The sequence below is a fragment of the Ranitomeya imitator genome, chromosome 2 (assembly GCF_032444005.1).
Source record: "Ranitomeya imitator isolate aRanImi1 chromosome 2, aRanImi1.pri, whole genome shotgun sequence".
Classification (NCBI taxonomy): Eukaryota; Metazoa; Chordata; class Amphibia; order Anura; family Dendrobatidae; genus Ranitomeya; species Ranitomeya imitator.
Genome location: NC_091283.1, coordinates 673,508,431 through 673,527,984, shown reverse-complemented (window position 1 = coordinate 673,527,984; position 19,554 = coordinate 673,508,431). Strand labels below are relative to the sequence as shown.

Genomic DNA, 19,554 nt, shown 5'->3' with positions numbered 1-19,554 from the left:
TAAGCTAGGATATGAGCTTCAGTGAGTGCCTTTTAGGGATCTTCAAAGGCTTCTTCTTCGGGCTCCTTCCAGCAGATCTTCCAGTTATTGGCACCAGAGGGTACCTTTTCAACAGTTCCTGTAAGGGCTTTGCCTGTCGAGTGAAATTCTTCACAAACCGCCTGTAATATCCATCAGTCCTAGGAACACCTGCACATCTTTCATTGTCTCTGGAGTGGGCCAGTTTTGAATCACGGCAACCTTCTCTCTGGAGGGTTCTAACCCTTCGGCTGAAACGACATGGCCCATGTATTCAATTTACGTGTGGAACAAATGGCACTTCTGGGTCTTCACCTTTAGTCCGTGTTTCTGAAGGCCGGCCAACACGTGTTCCAGGCATTGCAGATGTTCCTCGAATGAAGCTGCAAAGACTATAATGTCGTCCAAGTAGATGAGCATCAACTCAAAGTTCAAATCCTCTAGGCACCTCTCCATGAGATGTTGAAAAGTTCCAGGAGCGTTGGCTAAGCCAAACGGCATGCAGTTGAACTCGTACAGGCCCATGGGAAGAATGAAGGCAGTCTTTGCTCGATCTTGTTCAGATACTGGGACTTGCCAGTAGCCGCTGACGAGGTCCAGTGGAGAGAAGAACCTGGCTTTCCCCAAGCAGACAGGTACGCCTCAATCCGGGGTAACGGGTACGAGTCCCTCACTGTACAGGCGTTGAATTTTCAGTAATCCACACAAAAACGTAAGGTGCCGTCTTTCTTCCGTACCAACACAACTGGAGCAGCCCACGGACTCTGGCTCTCTCTAATAAAGCCGGCTTGCAACATTTGATTCAACATGCTCTTCACTTCCTAGTATAACTGTGGGGGGATTTGTCGGTAACGCTCTCTTATGGGCGCGGTGCTCCCAGTTGGTATTTCATGCGTAGTGGCTGTGGTGCAGCCAAAATCATCCTCGTGGAGGGCGAAAACGTCTTTATACCTTCCCAGAAGAGCTTCTGGGAACAACAGTAATGTCCTGATCACCTAAGTTGATGCACCACACCGGTACAGTCCCTTCCCGTACAATGGCTAATGTATGCGCCACTAGGAGCCCCATGGGTAGTTGTTCTGGAGAAAATGATTCAATTTGGACCTCAACCCCCTCCAAGGGGACACAGGCACGTGTGGGAGAACAATTTTGGTGGAGGCCGGGACGATTACCTTTCCTAACACTTCTCCCTCACAACTAAACTCCTGTACCTGTGCCACTCGTACTAATTGTTGGAAAATTATTCTCTGCAGTGTATGTGGGCCCCACTGTTTTAGAGTTTCGTTAGAAGGCTCTTTGATGAGAAGACTTCCAAACTCCTTCAGCACATTCATCCCCAAGGTGACAGCGGGTCCATTACTCACTTCTCCCTGTGTCAGTAAAACGCCTTTCCATCTCAGGTCTTTCCCACAGATAGACACTTGCATCTATACCACCCCTGTGACTGGGATGGGCAGTTGGTTGGCCACCATTAACTTTATATCTTTATCACAGGGCCCTATTCAGGCCATTTTGCTCTGGGAAAATGTCGCCGGAAGTAGGCTTCTGAGCAACGTTGTCACCTGCGAGCCCATGTCCACCAGGCATCGCACTGCATGTCTGTCCATTTCTGCCCATATTAGGGGGCATGTTACATAGTTACATAGTTACATAGTTATTAAGGTTGAAGGAAGACTATATGTCCATCTAGTTCAACCCATAGCCTAACCTAACATGCCCTAACATGTTGATCCAGAGGAAGGCAAAAAAAACCCATGTGGCAAAGAGTAAGCTCCACATTGGGGAAAAAAATTCCTTCCCGACTCCACATACGGCAATCAGACTAGTTCCCTGGATCAACGCCCTATCAAGGAATCTAGTGTATATACCCTGTAACATTATACTTTTCCAGAAAGGTATCCAGTCCCCTCTTAAATTTAAGTAATGAATCACTCATTACAACATCATACGGCAGAGAGTTCCATAGTCTCACTGCTCTTACAGTAAAGAACCCGCGTCTGTTATTATGCTTAAACCTTTTTTCCTCCAACCGCAGAGGATGCCCCCTTGTCCGTTTCAGGTCTATGATTAAAAAGATCATCAGAAAGGTCTTTGTACTGTCCCCTCATATATTTATACATTAAAATAAGATCACCCCTTAGTCTTCGTTTTTCCAAACTAAATAGCCCCAAGTGTAATAACCTATCTTGGTATTGCAGACCCCCCAGTCCTCTAATAACCTTGGTCGCTCTTCTCTGCACCCGCTCCAGTTCAGCTATGTCTTTCTTAAACACCGGAGACCAGAACTGTGCACAGTATTCTAAGTGTGGTCGAACTAGTGACTTGTATAGAGGTAAAATTATATTCTCCTCATGAGCATCTATGCCTCTTTTAATGCATCCCATTATTTTATTTGCCTTTGTAGCCGCTGCCTGACACTGGCCACTGAATTTAAGTTTGTCATCCACCCATACACCCAGGTCTTTTTCATTGACGGTTTTGCCCAGAGTTTTAGAATTAAGCACATAATTATACATCTTATTACTTCTACCCAAGTGCATGACCTTACATTTATCCCCATTAAAGCTCATTTGCCATTTATCAGCCCAAGCTTCTAGTTTACATAAATCATCCTGTAATATAAAATTGTCCTCCTCTGTATTGATTACCCTGCAGAGTTTAGTGTCATCTGCAAATATTGAAATTCTACTCTGAATGCCCCCTACAAGGTCATTAATAAATATGTTAAAAAGTAGAGGGCCCAATACTGACCCCTGTGGTACCCCACTGCTAACCGCTACCCAGTCCGAGTGTGCTCCTTAATAACCACCCTTTGTTTCCTATCCCTGAGCCATCTCTCAACCCACTTGCACATATTTTCCCCTATCCCCATTATTCTCATTTTATGTATCAACCTTTTGTGTGGCACCGTATCAAAAGCTTTTGAAAAGTCCATATACACTACATCCACTGGGTTCAATTGGTCCAATCCGGAACTTACCTCTTCATAGAAACTGATCAAATGTTGGCACTAAACTTGCGGGACTTCCACTCTTCCTCACCTGTTCTGGCTCCGGGCGGTGTCCCTTCGGCTCAGAGCCCTTTAGTTTAACGGGTGGCAAGATTCAATTCTTCCTCGGCGGGTGCACTCCCGTGTGATGTATCTGCTCTCTCCGCAGTTGTAACAAGTGATGGGCCTCAGCTGGCAAAGCATTCTGGAGTCACGGCAGAGCTCTGGGCCTTCCCTGCTCTCTGGAGAATTACTGGTAGCCTCTGTTATCTTCTTTATGTCAGCCAGTTCTACTTTCACTCTCAGAAGTTCTCTCTTCAGTTGTTCCACCCATTGGGGTTCAGTAATGGCATTAACAGACACCCCCACGGTCTGAACCTTCCCACCGGGACTGTCACCCCCTGCTCCTGTTCACGCATGCATGCTTCACTCCCTACTTCAGAGAACGTCATTTGGGGGTTAACTCGCATACATTCTTGCAGAGCTTGTTTCGTCAGCACGTCTTGCAATATTGTCACTAGGTAGTCTCGTAACATTATGTCTGTGGGTCCTACGCCCCTTCCCGTCTGTGTAGTTCTTGTAATGCATTCATACATTGGGTTACGGTCTCCCCCTCCCTCTGCATTCTGCTAAAGGACATGCTCTCAGTTCCCTTACGTCTGTGGGGTCTCCGTGAGTCTCCTCCAAGATCTGTAACACCTTGTTAAAGGTATCCCGGTCTCGTGGGGTCCGTAACATTACTTCTCCATCCAGTGCCATAATGGCCACCTCAGGCTCAAGCACAGGGGTCATAGGGTGCATTCCCATCATGCCTCTAAGGCGTTCAGCCCAGCTCCACAGCAAAGTGTTGCTTCCCGTGAATTTGAGCAAATTGCTCAGCATGACCTCCAGGGAAAGGCTAGTCCTGGGGCCACCCCCCATTGCTTGGTCTGCCGCCTGCATGCTATTGGACTGCATCCTGCTGACTACGCCAAATGTAGTATGCTAGCAGATGTGTAGGATGCAGTGGCAAACAGGAGACAGAGCAACGGTTAACAGGTACTTTTTTATCAAACAGAGATATTACAAGCAGGGGGTAAAGGGTGTAAACTTGCGGATGGGCAAAGTCAAATGCAGAAGGTAAAAACAGGTTAACTTATCAGTCTTTGTGTGGTGGAGGGAGGTGGCTGGAAGATCCCTGAGCGGCGCCACAGGCAGTGCGAGATATCTCCGATTCTTGTCTCCTTGCGATGACGAATCCTCCCTGTCCTTCGGCACGTGTTCTCTGATCTGGGCACACGATGGGGTAGAGATGATGGTCGGCAGCACAGTGAAAGAAGCAGAAAGTTCAGTAGGCAAGTAGAAGCACACAGTCCAGCTGACACAGCCACAGGCACGGGCCGGTCCTCAGCAGGCACCGCAAGAATGGGCCAAAGCGGTGCCTCCGCGATGGCGAACGGAGCGAAGGTATGCGCTCTATCCTGGTCACTACCCAGTGCGGAAGTGTCTCTGGGCTGAGGGTAGAATGTTTTGGTAGTCTTGCTAGCCAGGAATACAGGCGCAGCTAGCTGGCGTGGGTCCGTCGAGAAGGAGTCAACCGTCTAACTGCTCACAAGCGCGTTCCCCCTCAATAGTCCCGTCTTCACGCTCAGACAGATATTTATGTTGGACCCGCCCCATCACTCAGGTGTCCTGACTAGCTTGGGCCAGAAATCTCTTCCCCCTGCAACAATGGTGATAGCCCCGACAGTTCCGGCCCAGACATGCAAGAGAGACTGTTAGCTTGGCTCTCCTCCCTACAACCAAATATTTATTTTCCACCATAATATGCAAAAATAAATCTTGCCAAATCAGACAAGGTGATTTTCTGGATTTGTTTTCTCAATTTTGACTCTCATAGTTGTGGTCTACCTATGAAGTCAATTACAGGCCTCTCTCATCTTTATAAGTGGGAGAACTTACACAATTGGTGGCTGACTAAATACTTTTTTCCCCACTGTATATATTTAGCAAAATACTGCAAAGCCCCAATCTCTGCCCAGAGGCTCCTGCAACTGTCCCTAGGCTAAATGAAGAATGAATCTTATGCTGACAGCAAAGCGAAGATTAGCCCTTAGAAGGACTGTTAGTATGAAGGTTCAGCATCAGTGCCAGTATCAACACTAGAGGACTCTGATTAGTTAAACAGTGCAAATACAGGCCTGGATAACTCTTCTCTCCCTCCAAACAAAACTGTCTCTGAGCTGTGCAATGGCGTCAGTGAGCTGAGCATGGCGGCGCCTGTCCTTTTATAACCTCTAGTAACCTAATGTGGACAGCCAATCATAGTCATATGATACCAAGATGGCTATGTCATTACAGTGACTGGCAGTCAATCATCACATTTTTATTGGCTGTGTAACAGGTGCCAAACATGTGAACGGAGATTCAAGTTCAAATCCGAGCACCAGCCAATACTCGAGTGCCAAGCACATCCGAGGACCCAGATACTCTGTTGATAATCTAGTATCGCCAAGCACGTTTGCTCATCCCTAATAAAGAGATTTTTTATTCAGCTTCCCATCACCTGCATGGCTATATAGATGGCTTAGGAGGGCTCATCCTACTGATAGATTCCTTGTAAGGTAGTTAGCTCTCACTCACATAATGGATGAGATTAAATATCTTCATAATTTTTATTTTTCAGTGGACTAAAAGATATAATCAAGTTATTTATCTGCTGCCAAACATGAATATTAAAAAACTCAAGTATAAGGAATTCTACTATGGTGAGAGATATGTACTAAAATATAAACCTTTCTTTACAGGAAAAGTTCTTGTACACTGTGTTCTGGGAAAAAGTCGCTCTGCTACATTGATTCTTGCCTACCTAATGATCTTCCAAGGGTTTTCCTTAGTAGATGCCATTCGCCATGTCTCTGAGCGCCGTTGTATTGCTCCCAATCGTGGGTTCCTGCAGCAGCTGCAACAGCTTGAGATGGAATTGCACTCTTCTATTTGGAGATGTTCTATGCTTTAATAGGAATCATTGTAACGAATACAGTAGCATGATTGAAGCTGTCTGCTGCTTGGGGAAACATTTCTTCAGTTTTCTGGAATAATTTGCTTCTTTTTTTCCTGCTTTTGCATTTATATTCTCTATACTATTTCCACCACTTTTAAGGTGTCTTTTTTTAAGTCATTATTTACCGTGACAACTTTGCTTATACAGATATTTTAGACAAATTCATAAAATGCAACTTTTACCATATGTCCAATTTTCTTTGCACATCTCAGTTACGTCCCTGGATTAAGATTTCTGAAGTTGTTTTCAATATGGCACAGTTTTGTTAAAACTGGTTAAAGGGAACCTGTCACCTGAATTTGGCGGGACCGGTTTTCGGTCATATGGGCGGAGTTTTCAAGTGTTTGATTCACCCTTTCCTTGCGCACGCGTGTACTACGGAGGACAGAGAATGAACTTCAATCCAATATTGCGGCCAGCATGCAGCCAGCGGGTAAGGAAAGGGTGAATCAAACACCTGAAAACTCCACTCATATGACCGAAAACTGGTCCTGCCAAATTCAGGTGACAGGTTCCCTTTAAAGACAAAAAATGCATTTTGTTTGCGCCAAATTCATGAGCTGTGTGTGACATTTTGAAGAATTTACTATAGCACAAAACCCATCAGCAAATACCACAATAAAAAAAAGAAAAGTGACTTCAATAAATTGCAAATAATAAATTGGGCCCCATATACCGTATATTTAGATTATCATGTGACGCCCAGGAGACCGGGATACCCAGCACCGGACCAATGGAGTCTGTCTCTTGAGGGGGATGTCACGGGTGGCTTGACCCGGTGCTGTGGCCTCAGGCAATGCACAGTGTAAGGGGTATCATGAGGGGACAGGCACTTACTTGATCAGCAGCAGGTTCTCCCAGCGGTGACGATCCTGATCCTGGATAGATGGCTATTGTCCAAATGAAAGACTGAGGCACTGAAACGTTTAACCAGTTTACTTTAACATAAAAGGATTTACAACCAGTCCTGTCACCGGAGTCTGTATGGGAACTCTGAGTTACTTTGACCCTGCCGGGGTCTTCGCCTCTTATTGTGCGCAATTTCTGTGTGGCCCTGCTGCTGTATGTGAACTGGCTGCCGGCCCAATCTGTCCCCTCCGGGTCCTGGTTCGACGGGCAACCCGAGTCCTTTTATCGGTTTACCCCCTCTGGGAGTACCGCTGAACTCTGTGTCTGTTGCTGCGTCCGGCCCTAGTGAAGCTGATATCACCTCACGTTTTTCCGGTTGCTGTATTATATATAATGAATACAGCCACGGATCCGGTATCCGTCTTTGCGCCTGTTCTGGGTAGTGATTAATGCTACCCGGTTCTCACAATGTCCTTTTTCTCTATCCCTCTTCTCCTCAGGCCGGTGATTTAGGCCTGGTAACAGTCACAGGGCTGTTAGAGATTCAACTGTATGACCTCTCACTATCAGCTCCTTGGCCCAACTGCCATTTCTTCTCTCAGACCAGAATGGATCAAGGGGAGTCTCTGGAGCTCCCCCTTCTGGCCGGAGGTGGTAGTGCAGTCTTGCTATTTTAGTATTTGTACTTACTGTCAGTAACTATTTTTGTGGCAAATACCCCTAGGGGTGCCACATTCCCCCTTAGTTAAGAACAGTACTCCGGGACTGTGGGACAATAACATTTTGAAATAACAATTAATATGTACAGAGTCTTAAAAATGAAAAGTTACAAAAACCACTCAAGGAAACAAAAATAGAGTTCTGTAAAAAGTCACTTCAAATAGCGTCCATTAATACAGTTCTATCCTTGAAGGTATTAGGAACGGCACTGTACTTAGTGTCCAGGAATTTAGTTCCATTTTTCCAACGGAGTTATCAATATAAAGTCTAAAGAAAGTTCAAAAAGAGCAAAAAGCAAAGTTCAAAAAGCAGTCTTTCCGGAGCTTTGATTTAGTGCCTCCGGGCTGATAAAAAGTTCAAGAATATGCAATAAGTTCATACAGACAAGTCTCTGTAGGCACTGGGCTTAAACGTTGCAGACTGATAGCAATGACTATACTACATTTTCTGTTTAACTATATACGGCATAACATATATACAATTCACATTATGAGCTTTATAGTTGGTAATCTGCATACCTGGCCGGTAATTGACCCTGGGTACTACGCTGTGATCTACGTAATAGCGGTGTCTCTTCATGTGGTGTACTACTGTCTACTGCGGATGTAGTATCTGCCCGCTCTGCTAAAGATAATTCCACGACTATGGAGTTGGCAAGTCCACCGTGAATGGGATTACTCTGACCAGGAATCTGTTCTTCCTGGCCTGGAACCTCCTGTAGTACGGGGTCAGCCTCTTCCTGTCTTGGGACTTCTGGTATTGGGTTCGGTGTTGGGTAAAAGGCCACCATGGGAACCACTACTGCACCATGGTATGTTAGTAGGGTTTTGGGAAAGTCTCCTATACAGGTGTGATACACTTCCTCTTCTTTTTCCTTTACTGGTTGAACCTGTATGGGTTGAATAACTTCTGGTTCTGGCTGGACAACGTCTGGCTCTTTCAATGCTTCCGGACATAATTTAAGATTGTCTCTTGACACTAGTACAGATGTTAATCCTCCGTTTTTGCTAATGAGACACATTTTAGGATTATCCACTCTTGTTGGTAAAACTGTGTAGGGTACGGCTTCCCACTGATTGTCCAGTTTATTGGTTCGACGATTTCTCTTGAGCACTTGGTCACCCGGTCTTAATGGGGTCGCTAGAGCATTCTGGTTGAAAGTTTGCTCTTGTCTTTCTCTAGTTTGCTGAAGGCTTCTTTCCACACTCTCTTGCACTTGGCGATACTGCTTTTGCCGTATGATATCCCAATTGGAGTCTTGAACTTCTGCGTCTGGTTTCAGAATTCCCATTTCTAGATCGATTGGTAATTGGCCGGGTCTTGCACGCATAAGGTAAGCTGGGGTGCAGTTGGTGGAGCTCACCGGGACATGATTATACAGATCCACCAAGTCAGGCAATTTCTCTGGCCATTGATTCCTTTCTGTCTCAGGTAAAGTCTTTAGTAGGTCTATTACAATATGGTTCATCTTCTCGCATAAGCCGTTTGTTTGTGGATGATAGGCCGTCGTCCGGATCTTTTTGCAACCATACATATTACAGAATTCTCTGAAGATCTCTGATTCAAAGGCTGTACCTTGGTCGGTGAGAACCTGTTCCGGATATCCATGGGGTCTACAAAAGTACGTTTGGAATGCTTTGGCTGCTGTTTTTGCTGTCAGATCTTTTACGGGTACTACTACCAAGAAACGTGAATAATGGTCCACGATGGTCAAGGCATAGACATAGCCGGAGCGGCTTGGTGTCAACTTCACGTGGTCCATGGCTACACGTTCAAGTGGTTGTTTGGTGATTATGGGCTGCAGTGGTGCTCTTTGGTTCTTTTGATCGTTTCTTCTGAGGTTACACGGGCCACAATTTCTGCACCACTGTTCGATTGATTTTCTCATCCCGACCCAATAAAATCTTTCTCTTAGAAGTACTTCTAACTTTTTCCAACCGAAGTGACCAGCACCATTATGGTAAGCTTCGAGGACCATCTTCACATCTTGTTTAGGCACAATAATCTGCCAAACCAATTCATGTGTTTTCGGATTGGTGTATCTTCTACAGAGCTTCCCTTGATACAGGAACATTTTGCCTCTCTCTTTCCAGAGTTGATGCGTCTCTTCTGGGGCATCCTCATAGGGATATGCACTTTGCTCAGTCAACAGTTCCTTCACCAACTTCACAGCCGGATTGCTGTCTTGGGTGTCAGCCCATCTATGGTGTGCTAACGGATTAAAATTCACCTCTTGTTGTTTCTGATAGGTACTTGACTGATGATGTTTTGCCTTGGGACGATGGAAGGCTGGTAGTTCAATTTCTTCAAGCTCCCCCGTTTCCTCTTCTACATCTCTCAAGTGTGGCATCCGGGATAGGGCATCGGCATTTACATTCTTGCGACCTGCTCGATACTTGATTATGAAGTTGTAATTAGATAACCGGGCTATCCATCGCTGTTCTAACGCACCTAATTTGGCTGTGTCCAGGTGGGTCAACGGATTGTTGTCAGTATAGACAATAAATTCTGCAGCGGCCAGATAGTGTTTGAAACGCTCCGTCACAGCCCAAACTACTGCCAGTAGTTCCAATTTGAAGGAGCTGTAATTTTCTGAATTTCTTTCAGTAGGCCGGAGCTTTCTACTTGCAAAGGCGATGACTTTCTCCCGACCTTCTTGCTTTTGTGACAGCACCGCTCCTAGTCCCACATTACTGGCATCGGTGTAGAGGATGAAAGGTTTATGGTAATCTGGGTATGCCAGAACCTCTTCTCCGGTTAGTGCCTTCTTTAGTTGTTCAAAGGAGTCTTCCCTTTCGTCGTTCCACTGAAAAGGAGGGTTTCGGTTTGAAGGTTTCTTCGTCTGCCCTACCAAGGTGTCTTGCAAGGGTGCTGCCAACTTGGTAAATCCTTTTATAAATCTGCGATAGTAACCCACCAATCCCAGGAATTGTCTCACTTCTTTTGCGCTGGTAGGTCTTGGCCAATCCCTTATGGCGCTTATTTTCTCGGGATCTGGTGCTACTCCCTCCGAACTCACGATGTGTCCCAGGTACTGTACCTTTGGCTTGAGAAGGTGACATTTGGATGGCTTGACTTTCATGCCATACCTGGATAAGGCTTCGAACACTTCTGCCAGGTCTATTAAGTGTTGTTCGTAAGTCTTTGAGTAGACGATCACATCATCTAGGTACAGGAGGACGGTCTCGAAGTTCTTGTGTCCGAGGCAGCATTCCATCAGCCGCTGGAAGGTACCGGATGCGTTGCAGAGTCCGAACGGCATGCGATTAAATTCACATAGACCCATTGGTGTGGTGAATGCCGTCTTTTCCTTATCTCTCTCAGCCACAGGGACTTGCCAATACCCGCTTGTTAAGTCTAAGGTGGAAAAATAATTAGCAGATTTCAAAGCAGTTAAGGACTCTTCTATCCTAGGCAAGGGGTAGGCGTCTTTATGGGTGATGTTATTAATCTTCCGGTAGTCTACGCACATTCTCATGGTTCCGTCCTTTTTTTTGACAATCACTAGAGGGGCCGCCCAGGGGCTACAGCTGTCTCTTATTACCCCGGCCTGTTTCATTTCCCTCAGCATATCTTTTGCACATTGATAGTGAGCAGGCGGTATGGGTCTATATCTTTCTTTTATTGGGGGATGGTCACCTGTGGGGATTGTGTGTTCTACCCCTTCTATCCGTCCGAAGTCCAATGGGTGTTTACTGAAGACTTGTTCATATTCCGTCACTAGCCTATACACCCCTTGTTTTTGATGGGTAGGTGTTGAATTTATGCCCACGTGTAGCTGTTGGCACCAATCCTCCATTTCTCCATCTGAGCCATTGCCTTCCACCTGACAGGTTGGTTCTAAGGGCTCAATGGTTGTGATGGCATTGTTGTCAACAGTATATAGCTTTGCCATTGTAGCATACCTTGGCAAAGTGACCTCTTCCTCTCCACAGTTCAAAAGTCGTACCGGCACTCGTCCCCGGTGTACCTCGACTATCCCTCGTGCTGTGAGTATAGTGGGCCTGCTGTCGGTGTACACTGGTTCTATTAAGGCTTGATAATCTCATCCCTTAGTACCAATGGCTGCTCTACACCATACCAGCATTTCTGTTTTTGGTGGGATTACAATAGACGCTGGATCACTTACCCTCACACTGCCGATTTCTCCACCTGCAACTTCTACCTGTTGCCTTAACATCAATACTTTTATTTCCCTCCGGAGAACTCTCTGCTGGCAGGATTGGGCAGTTTCAGCAATTTGCTGTAAGACAGAAATGACTTCGGAAAAGCAGTTCTCTAACACATTCATTCCTATCAATACAGTTGGTTCACAGTTCCGCCGGTCAACATCAACAACAATTATACCCTGTTTCTTCAGTTCTACTTTACCAATCTTTATGGTCATCTCCCTGAATCCTAGTTTCGGTACCAACTTACCATTACTGGCCCATATATCTAGTTCAACATCAGAGGGCCCTTTATCAATATCTGCATCAGCCCAGTACCTCTTATAAAGGATATACGGTATAGATGAAATCTGGGAACCTGTGTCCAGCAAAGCGTTGAGGGGAATTCCGTCCAGCACGATAGGGATAATGGGTCGTCCTCCGATGTACCTGTCGTGCCAGGGTGTTGGGCCTTGAAAGTTCATTCCTGCGAAGCGGCCCGCATTCCCAGGGGATTCCCGTTTAAATCACAATCTCGTGCAAAGTGGCCCGGCTGCTGGCAACGGCGGCAAATGGGCTGTCCATCCGGTTGGTAGCGGTCGCGGGGTCGTCCTCTCCATGTCGGGTATCTCCGGGGTCTCATCCATGGAACATCCTCTCTACAGTTTGCCAACTCCATCTTGTGTCCTCTCATCTCCTGCATGGTTTTAGCCATTGAAGCAACAACATCAGCTAAAGAGTCAAGCTTTTGTTGAAGAGCCTCATTAGTACTGGGCCCCAGGGGCTTAGCAATGGCCCCAGACATAGCTGATGTCACTGGCACTCCCTGTTGTTGAGGTGCCTCTGCCATGGGTTGCGCAGGATCCTGATCCCGAGGTGCCTCTGCCAGCTGGAGACGTATAGCGCTCTCCTTTAATTGGGCAAATGTCAATTCAGGGTTCTTAAAAACAAGCATGCTCACATGCCCCCGGTGAGAAGGGGTGTAGAGTCCCTCAATAAATTGATCTCTTAGCAGTTTATCCGCTCCGGTGTTAAAAATGGGTTCAGCCAGTGTAAGTGATTTAAGGGCTTCCTGCAGGTTTAGGGCAAAGTCTCTCACGCCCTCATTAGCTTTTTGTTTGCAACTAAAGAATCGTATTTTAGCTTTGCTGCTGGCCGTGGTTTCAAATGTAGCTTTTAATCCAGCAAATATGCGTTCAACAGTGCCTTTTAGATCAGCTGCCCATGCTGTGACTTCTCGCTTAGCATGGCCACTTAACTGCATCATCAGGAGACTAACACGCTGAACTTCACCCACAGGGAACATGTCAAAATGGGCCAGCATCTTTTCTCTGAAATCGTCAAGGGTATTAGGCTCACCTTCATACATTGGAAGCCATGGGCCACCCGGGGTATATGGCATCAGCACCGGCATGATGGGCGCCACTCCTTGCACCGCTGCGCTGCCGGACTCTCTATTGACACTCTGTCTTTCAGCTGCATTAGCGTTGCCGAGTGCTGCGGCGTCTCCGTGCTGCGACATACTGTGCCCCCTTAGTTAATCCGGACCCTTCCGGTCCTCCGCTTCCGTCGGGATAGTGTAGATTCGTTCCGCTGTGCAGCAGGATCGATTTTCCCCTTGCTCTGATGTCAGAGCGCTCAGCTTGGTGCCGCCCACAATGACACGCCCCCTGCTGCTCCCACCCACCGCGCTCTGTAATGGCGGATTCTGAAGTTTTTCAGTTAGACTGGGGCTCAGGTGATGGCGTAGCTCAATTAACAGTCTCGTGCCTAACGGTTATGAAGTGATTACCTCAGGGGATGGCGGCCATCTTTACTCCATTATAACCAATGGGGAAAAGTCACTTTCAATAGTTTTCAATGGGGAATGGATTTTTCTTTAATAAAGTCAATTTTCAAGATTTTTCATCCCAGTTTTCACAGTTTTGGGCTCCAATCACGGCACACAATACCCGGTATACGGGCTGGCTAGATCCTGTTCGTGACGCCAATTGTGACGCCCAGGAGACCGGGATACCCAGCACCGGACCAATGGAGTCTGTCTCTTGAGGGGGATGTCACGGGTGGCTTGACCCGGTGCTGTGGCCTCAGGCAATGCACAGTGTAAGGGGTATCATGAGGGGACAGGCACTTACTTGATCAGCAGCAGGTTCTCCCAGCGGTGACGATCCTGATCCTGGATAGATGGCTATTGTCCAAATGAAAGACTGAGGCACTGAAACGTTTAACCAGTTTACTTTAACATAAAAGGATTTACAACCAGTCCTGTCACCGGAGTCTGTATGGGAACTCTGAGTTACTTTGACCCTGCCGGGGTCTTCGCCTCTTATTGTGCGCAATTTCTGTGTGGCCCTGCTGCTGTATGTGAACTGGCTGCCGGCCCAATCTGTCCCCTCCGGGTCCTGGTTCGACGGGCAACCCGAGTCCTTTTATCGGTTTACCCCCTCTGGGAGTACCGCTGAACTCTGTGTCTGTTGCTGCGTCCGGCCCTAGTGAAGCTGATATCACCTCACGTTTTTCCGGTTGCTGTATTATATATAATGAATACAGCCACGGATCCGGTATCCGTCTTTGCGCCTGTTCTGGGTAGTGATTAATGCTACCCGGTTCTCACAATGTCCTTTTTCTCTATCCCTCTTCTCCTCAGGCCGGTGATTTAGGCCTGGTAACAGTCACAGGGCTGTTAGAGATTCAACTGTATGACCTCTCACTATCAGCTCCTTGGCCCAACTGCCATTTCTTCTCTCAGACCAGAATGGATCAAGGGGAGTCTCTGGAGCTCCCCCTTCTGGCCGGAGGTGGTAGTGCAGTCTTGCTATTTTAGTATTTGTACTTACTGTCAGTAACTATTTTTGTGGCAAATACCCCTAGGGGTGCCACATTCATCACAAAAATTTATGAAAGTTTGTGAAAAATATGATTCTGGTTTCTTACATATGTGGAAAATGTTTTCGATAAATGAAGCACAAAATTCTATTTTCATACTGGAATTTTTACCAGTGGCCTTATTATTAATAAGCTACACTCATGTTTCTATCCTAACAGCAAACACAATATGAAACTAAAACACTTAGTATTTGCATATGATAAAATGAGGCTAACAGTACCTTCTGCTTTGGAAATGCATGTGACCTGCACAATAGAAATAACTTTGTGGATGTTCAGAGTGATAAACATGTAGTTACATGTAGTTACAATATGTACATGATCAGATCTAGTAAGATATAGGCTTAATTTTTAGCTGCATTGTACAAGTCTAGATAATGTAATCTCACATTAAAGGCTCCTGGTTATGTCTACTGCATATCCCCACACTTCCTATGACTTGTACAGTACTATAATAAAGAACACATGGAAGTATATGGTTTCTTTTTATTCGTCCAATAACACTAAAGAATATAGAGCTTTTCTACTTGATTCAAAATGCATCCAACAGGAAAGTAAAGAATGATAAGTTAATTTGCGTGTTGAATAATGAAGGTACACTCTCCTTTAGAAAAATATTTAGAATTGAGAGTCCTCAGTGGTTGATATCTTTTAATGGCTAACTGATAAGATGGTAACAAATTGCAAGCTTTCGAGACTACTCCGGTCTCTTCATCAGGCATAGACTAAAAGCAATTCTGAAAAATCACAAATTTATGCACAACACATCACAGAAAAATGCCATAGATAAGACAGGTGACTTGTAGCAGAATTACCATTATGTGAGTGATAAACAGTTATACCATAAATATTGGAACAGTTCATAGATTAGGAATGTTTTATTGTCCTCTGATTGGAGTCTGGTTCTGTTATGATGACCCCACATGGTCTGAGAAGCAAATTCCTTAGTTGATGTAAAAAGACATAAATCAATGCGACACATTCATTCCTGCACTGAGAGTCTCAAAGGTCATCATCAGCTTATATTCCCATACTCTTCTGTAATTCTGAGATTTGAAGTTACCTTTTTATACTTTCGTGTCCACTTTCGTGTCCATAATGCTATGATTGGGGAGACAGAAATGTATTGCCACAGGTAGATCCATTCTTTTTTCTTTTATTGTATGGCGATGAGAGTTCATCCTTGTTCTCAGTTTCTGCCTTGTCTCCTCTACATACAGACCCCCAGTTGGACATTTAGTACAAATAATTAAGTACACCACATTAGAAGTGATGTAACTCTCCTTTAAGCATTTCATCCCTTTCCACAATGTGCAGATAGAAATTCCTTAGCCAGTTTTGAAATCTCGCCCCCACACAGGGTCGGACTGGACTGGCGGGTTACCGGTGAAATTTCTGGTGAGTCAGAGAGAGAGAAGATTAAGGAAGAAAAAAAAATGTTAGGAGTAGGGGACCTTTAAAAGCCTAGGAGACAGGGGCACACACACGCAGACCTGATCTGCTGTGACTATCAGGGCCGGCACTGGGCCCCCCTGAAATACTCACCCCTCTTCATTCTCCACAGCTCCAGTGTCTTCAGCAGCTCCTTACTCTGTGATATCTTAGGGCAGAGAGCGCAATGATGCCACTACAACACGCCCTCTGTGCTGAGCCCTGGAGAGTCAGAGGACGCTGAAGATACCGGACCTGCAGGAAACGAGGAGAGGTGAGGATTTAATTTTTTTTGTATGCAGCGATATATGGGGCCCTTTATATACTGTTTGGAGCAATATTTGGGGGCAATTAAATTCTGTATGGAGCAATATATAGGGCCCATTATACTATATGGAGCATTATGTGGGGGCCATTATATACTGTATGGAGCAATATATGGGGCCATTGTACTTTATAGAGCAATACATAGGGCCATTATTAGTGATGAGCGAGCACTAAAATGCACGGGTGCTCGTTGCTCGGGTCGAGCAAATTGGTATACTCGGGTACTCGGCCAGAACAGCGAGCCCAATGTAGGGCTATGGGAGACCTGAGTATTTTTACTGTGATCCCCCCTTCCCCCCCGGGGGTCCTTTTAAGGTCTAAAAACATCTGAAAATTATGGAAACACTGTTCAAATGACACAGGGACATCATGGGGATCGCCCCTGGAAGCATTCCTAACTCCTACTTCACAGCTTTAATCTATTTTTTTCCGAGATTCATGCCATTTTTCCCGGTGCCACAAAAAACACATTAAAACTAAACCAAAACTTGCTTGGAAATTTGTCAAGGTACATCCTTTGCAGTTTAATGACTTGCCTGTAAGGCTAAATATTTAACCACAGACCGAAAATTTCCTCCCCCACTTAGGCTTAGTTTAGACGCACCGTTTTTGAAGCGGTTTTAAACTTTAACATTGCTTTCAACCACTACAAATGCATTCACTGGGAAATGTCCTTCTAACATTTAACAACCCTAGCTGGCCATGTGGTATGTGATACATAAGCAGACCCATCTTGTTTCATTTATGAAGGAGGGACTCTTAATGTCACAGAGCCTATTTTAACTGGTGCATCAGGCGGCATTAATCTTCTTAAAGGGCCATTATGAAACAGTGGGTCTCCTAAGCTGTTGTACCCTATGCTGTTAGTGGATGGGCTGCCAAGAATTACGATGCAGAACAATACCCCTGTCATAAGATGTCCAGGAGGGACTCTTGAAAAAGTGCTGCATTGAATTCAAGGCCTGCCCTGCTACCACAATATGCACCACAATAAGCCCTTGAACCCACATACTGGATGAACCCATGCAAAGCCACTTCACAAAATGCATTTGGTACTCCGTACTCCTTTGTTTTACACATTGGCAACAAAGTCAGCCCTGCTGCATAGTCAGTCATATGCACCCCATTACGCCTTGGAACACCCATAGAGAATGGATCCATGAAAATCCACTTCACAATATGCATTTTGTACTCCGTATTCCTTTGTTTTACACACTCGCAGCAAGGCCAGCTTTGCTGCATAGTCAGTCATATGCACCCCATTACGCCTTGGAACCCACATACTGGATGGGCCCATGAAAATCCACTTCACAATATGCATTTTGTACTCTGTACTCCTTTGTTTTACACATTGGCAACAAGGTCAGCCCTGCTGCATAGTCAGTCATATGCACCCCATTACGCCTTGGAACACCCATAGAGAATGGGTCCATGAAAATCCACTTCACAATATGCATTTTGCACTCAGTACTCCTTTGTTTTACACACTGGCAGCAAGGCCAGCCCTGCTGCATAGTCAGTCATATGCACCCCATTACGCCTTGGAACCCATATACTGGATGGGCCCATGAAAATCCACTTCACAATATGCATTTTGTACTCCGCACTCCTTTGTTTTACACATTGGCAGCAAGGCCAGCCATGCTGCATAGTCAGTCATATGCACCCCATTAGGCCTTGGTACCCACATACTGGAAGGGCCCATGAAAATCCACTTCACAATATGCATTTTGTACTCCCGTACTCCTTTGTTTTACACATTGGCAGCAAGGCCAGCCCTGCCGCATAGTTAGGATACCGCGTGGCTCTCGTGTCTCTTCCTCTCCCGCTAGCTGGACTGACCTACCATTCAAAATTTTTTCAGTGCAATTTTTCCAGTAAAACTTACATTTTGATGCGAATCAGTCAATTCTTATTGGGGTTCCACTATATATACCATTCATGCTACATTTAGCACACTGATGAAGGTCCATTGCAGACCGAAACGTTTGTGGTTACTGTATGTATATTAAATACCCCCCTTTTGTGCATCACATTGGAGTGTTCTAGTTGCAACTATTCCACGTATTAAGGTTTAGGAACCTATATCTATGCACCTCCTCTTTTAGGCTGTGCTGAACATTTTCTATATCATCCTGCTGCATAGTCAGTCATATGCACCCCATTACGCCTTTAAGCCCACATACTGGAAGGGCCCATGAAAATCCACTCGTATTTTTTAATTGTATGATGGTTCCCTATTTGCACAATTATTTACAGGATAATTTGGCAATTTTATTTGCCATGTTTTTAACACTAAGGTTCAAATACAGCTTTAAAAAAAGGCTAATACTTGCAATACAACGCAATTTTATTGCAAACTACAAAATTCAAGGAATAGTATGATTGAATAGCGTGAGTGCGTACACGTTATTATATGTTAACATACACAGGTTAATAAGTACATATAATGATTAAATAAATATAGTGAATAACAGCATACAGTATACTTAGATCATCACCAAGAGGCTTTTAAACATCATCCGTCTGGAATATCAGAGAAACAACACCAAGGCAGAGAACCCCTGGGAGATTACCTACACTGCATGGGCATCCCTAATTATGCAGGTATCAGCATACTGTACATGTACAGGTATCCCAGTTTTGGCATCTGTCTTAGTCATGTTTCTCTGGATTTGTATAGTGATTTATAGGGTTGAGCGAAACGGGTCGAACATTTTCAAAAGTCGCCGACTTTTGGCGAAGTCGAGTTTCATGAAACCCGATCCGACCCCTGTGCGTGGTCGGCCATGCGGTACGCGACTTTCGCGCCAAAGTCGCGTTTCAATGACGCGAAAAGCGCCATTTCTCAGCCAATGAAGGTAAACGCAGAGTGTGGGCAGCGTGATGACATAGGTCCTGGTCCCCACCATCTTAGAGAAGGGCATTGCAGTGATTGGCTTGCTGTCTGCGGCGTCATAGGGGCTATAAAGGGGAGTTCCCGCCGACCGCCATGTTACTGCTGCTGATCTGAGCTTAGGGAGAAGTTGCTGCCGCTTCGTCAGAAGCAGGGATAGCGTTAGGCAGGGTCCATTAACCACAAAACCGCTTGTGCTGTAGCGATTTCCACTGCCCAACACCACCTTCGGTGTGCAGGGACAGTG

At 45.5% G+C, this 19,554-nt stretch overlaps 1 protein-coding gene across 1 annotated transcript in view; it reads left to right on the top strand.

The window, feature by feature from the left end:
• Window positions 1-6,005, top strand: part of LOC138667678 (dual specificity protein phosphatase 13A-like) — a 186,168-nt gene extending 180,163 nt beyond the window's left edge. Inside the window, exon 3 of the mRNA XM_069755802.1 lies at window positions 5,794-6,005. Within this exon, the coding sequence (XP_069611903.1) occupies window positions 5,794-6,005 (212 nt within the window). The remainder of the gene's footprint in view (window positions 1-5,793) is intronic.
• Window positions 6,006-19,554: the final 13,549 nt, after the last annotated feature.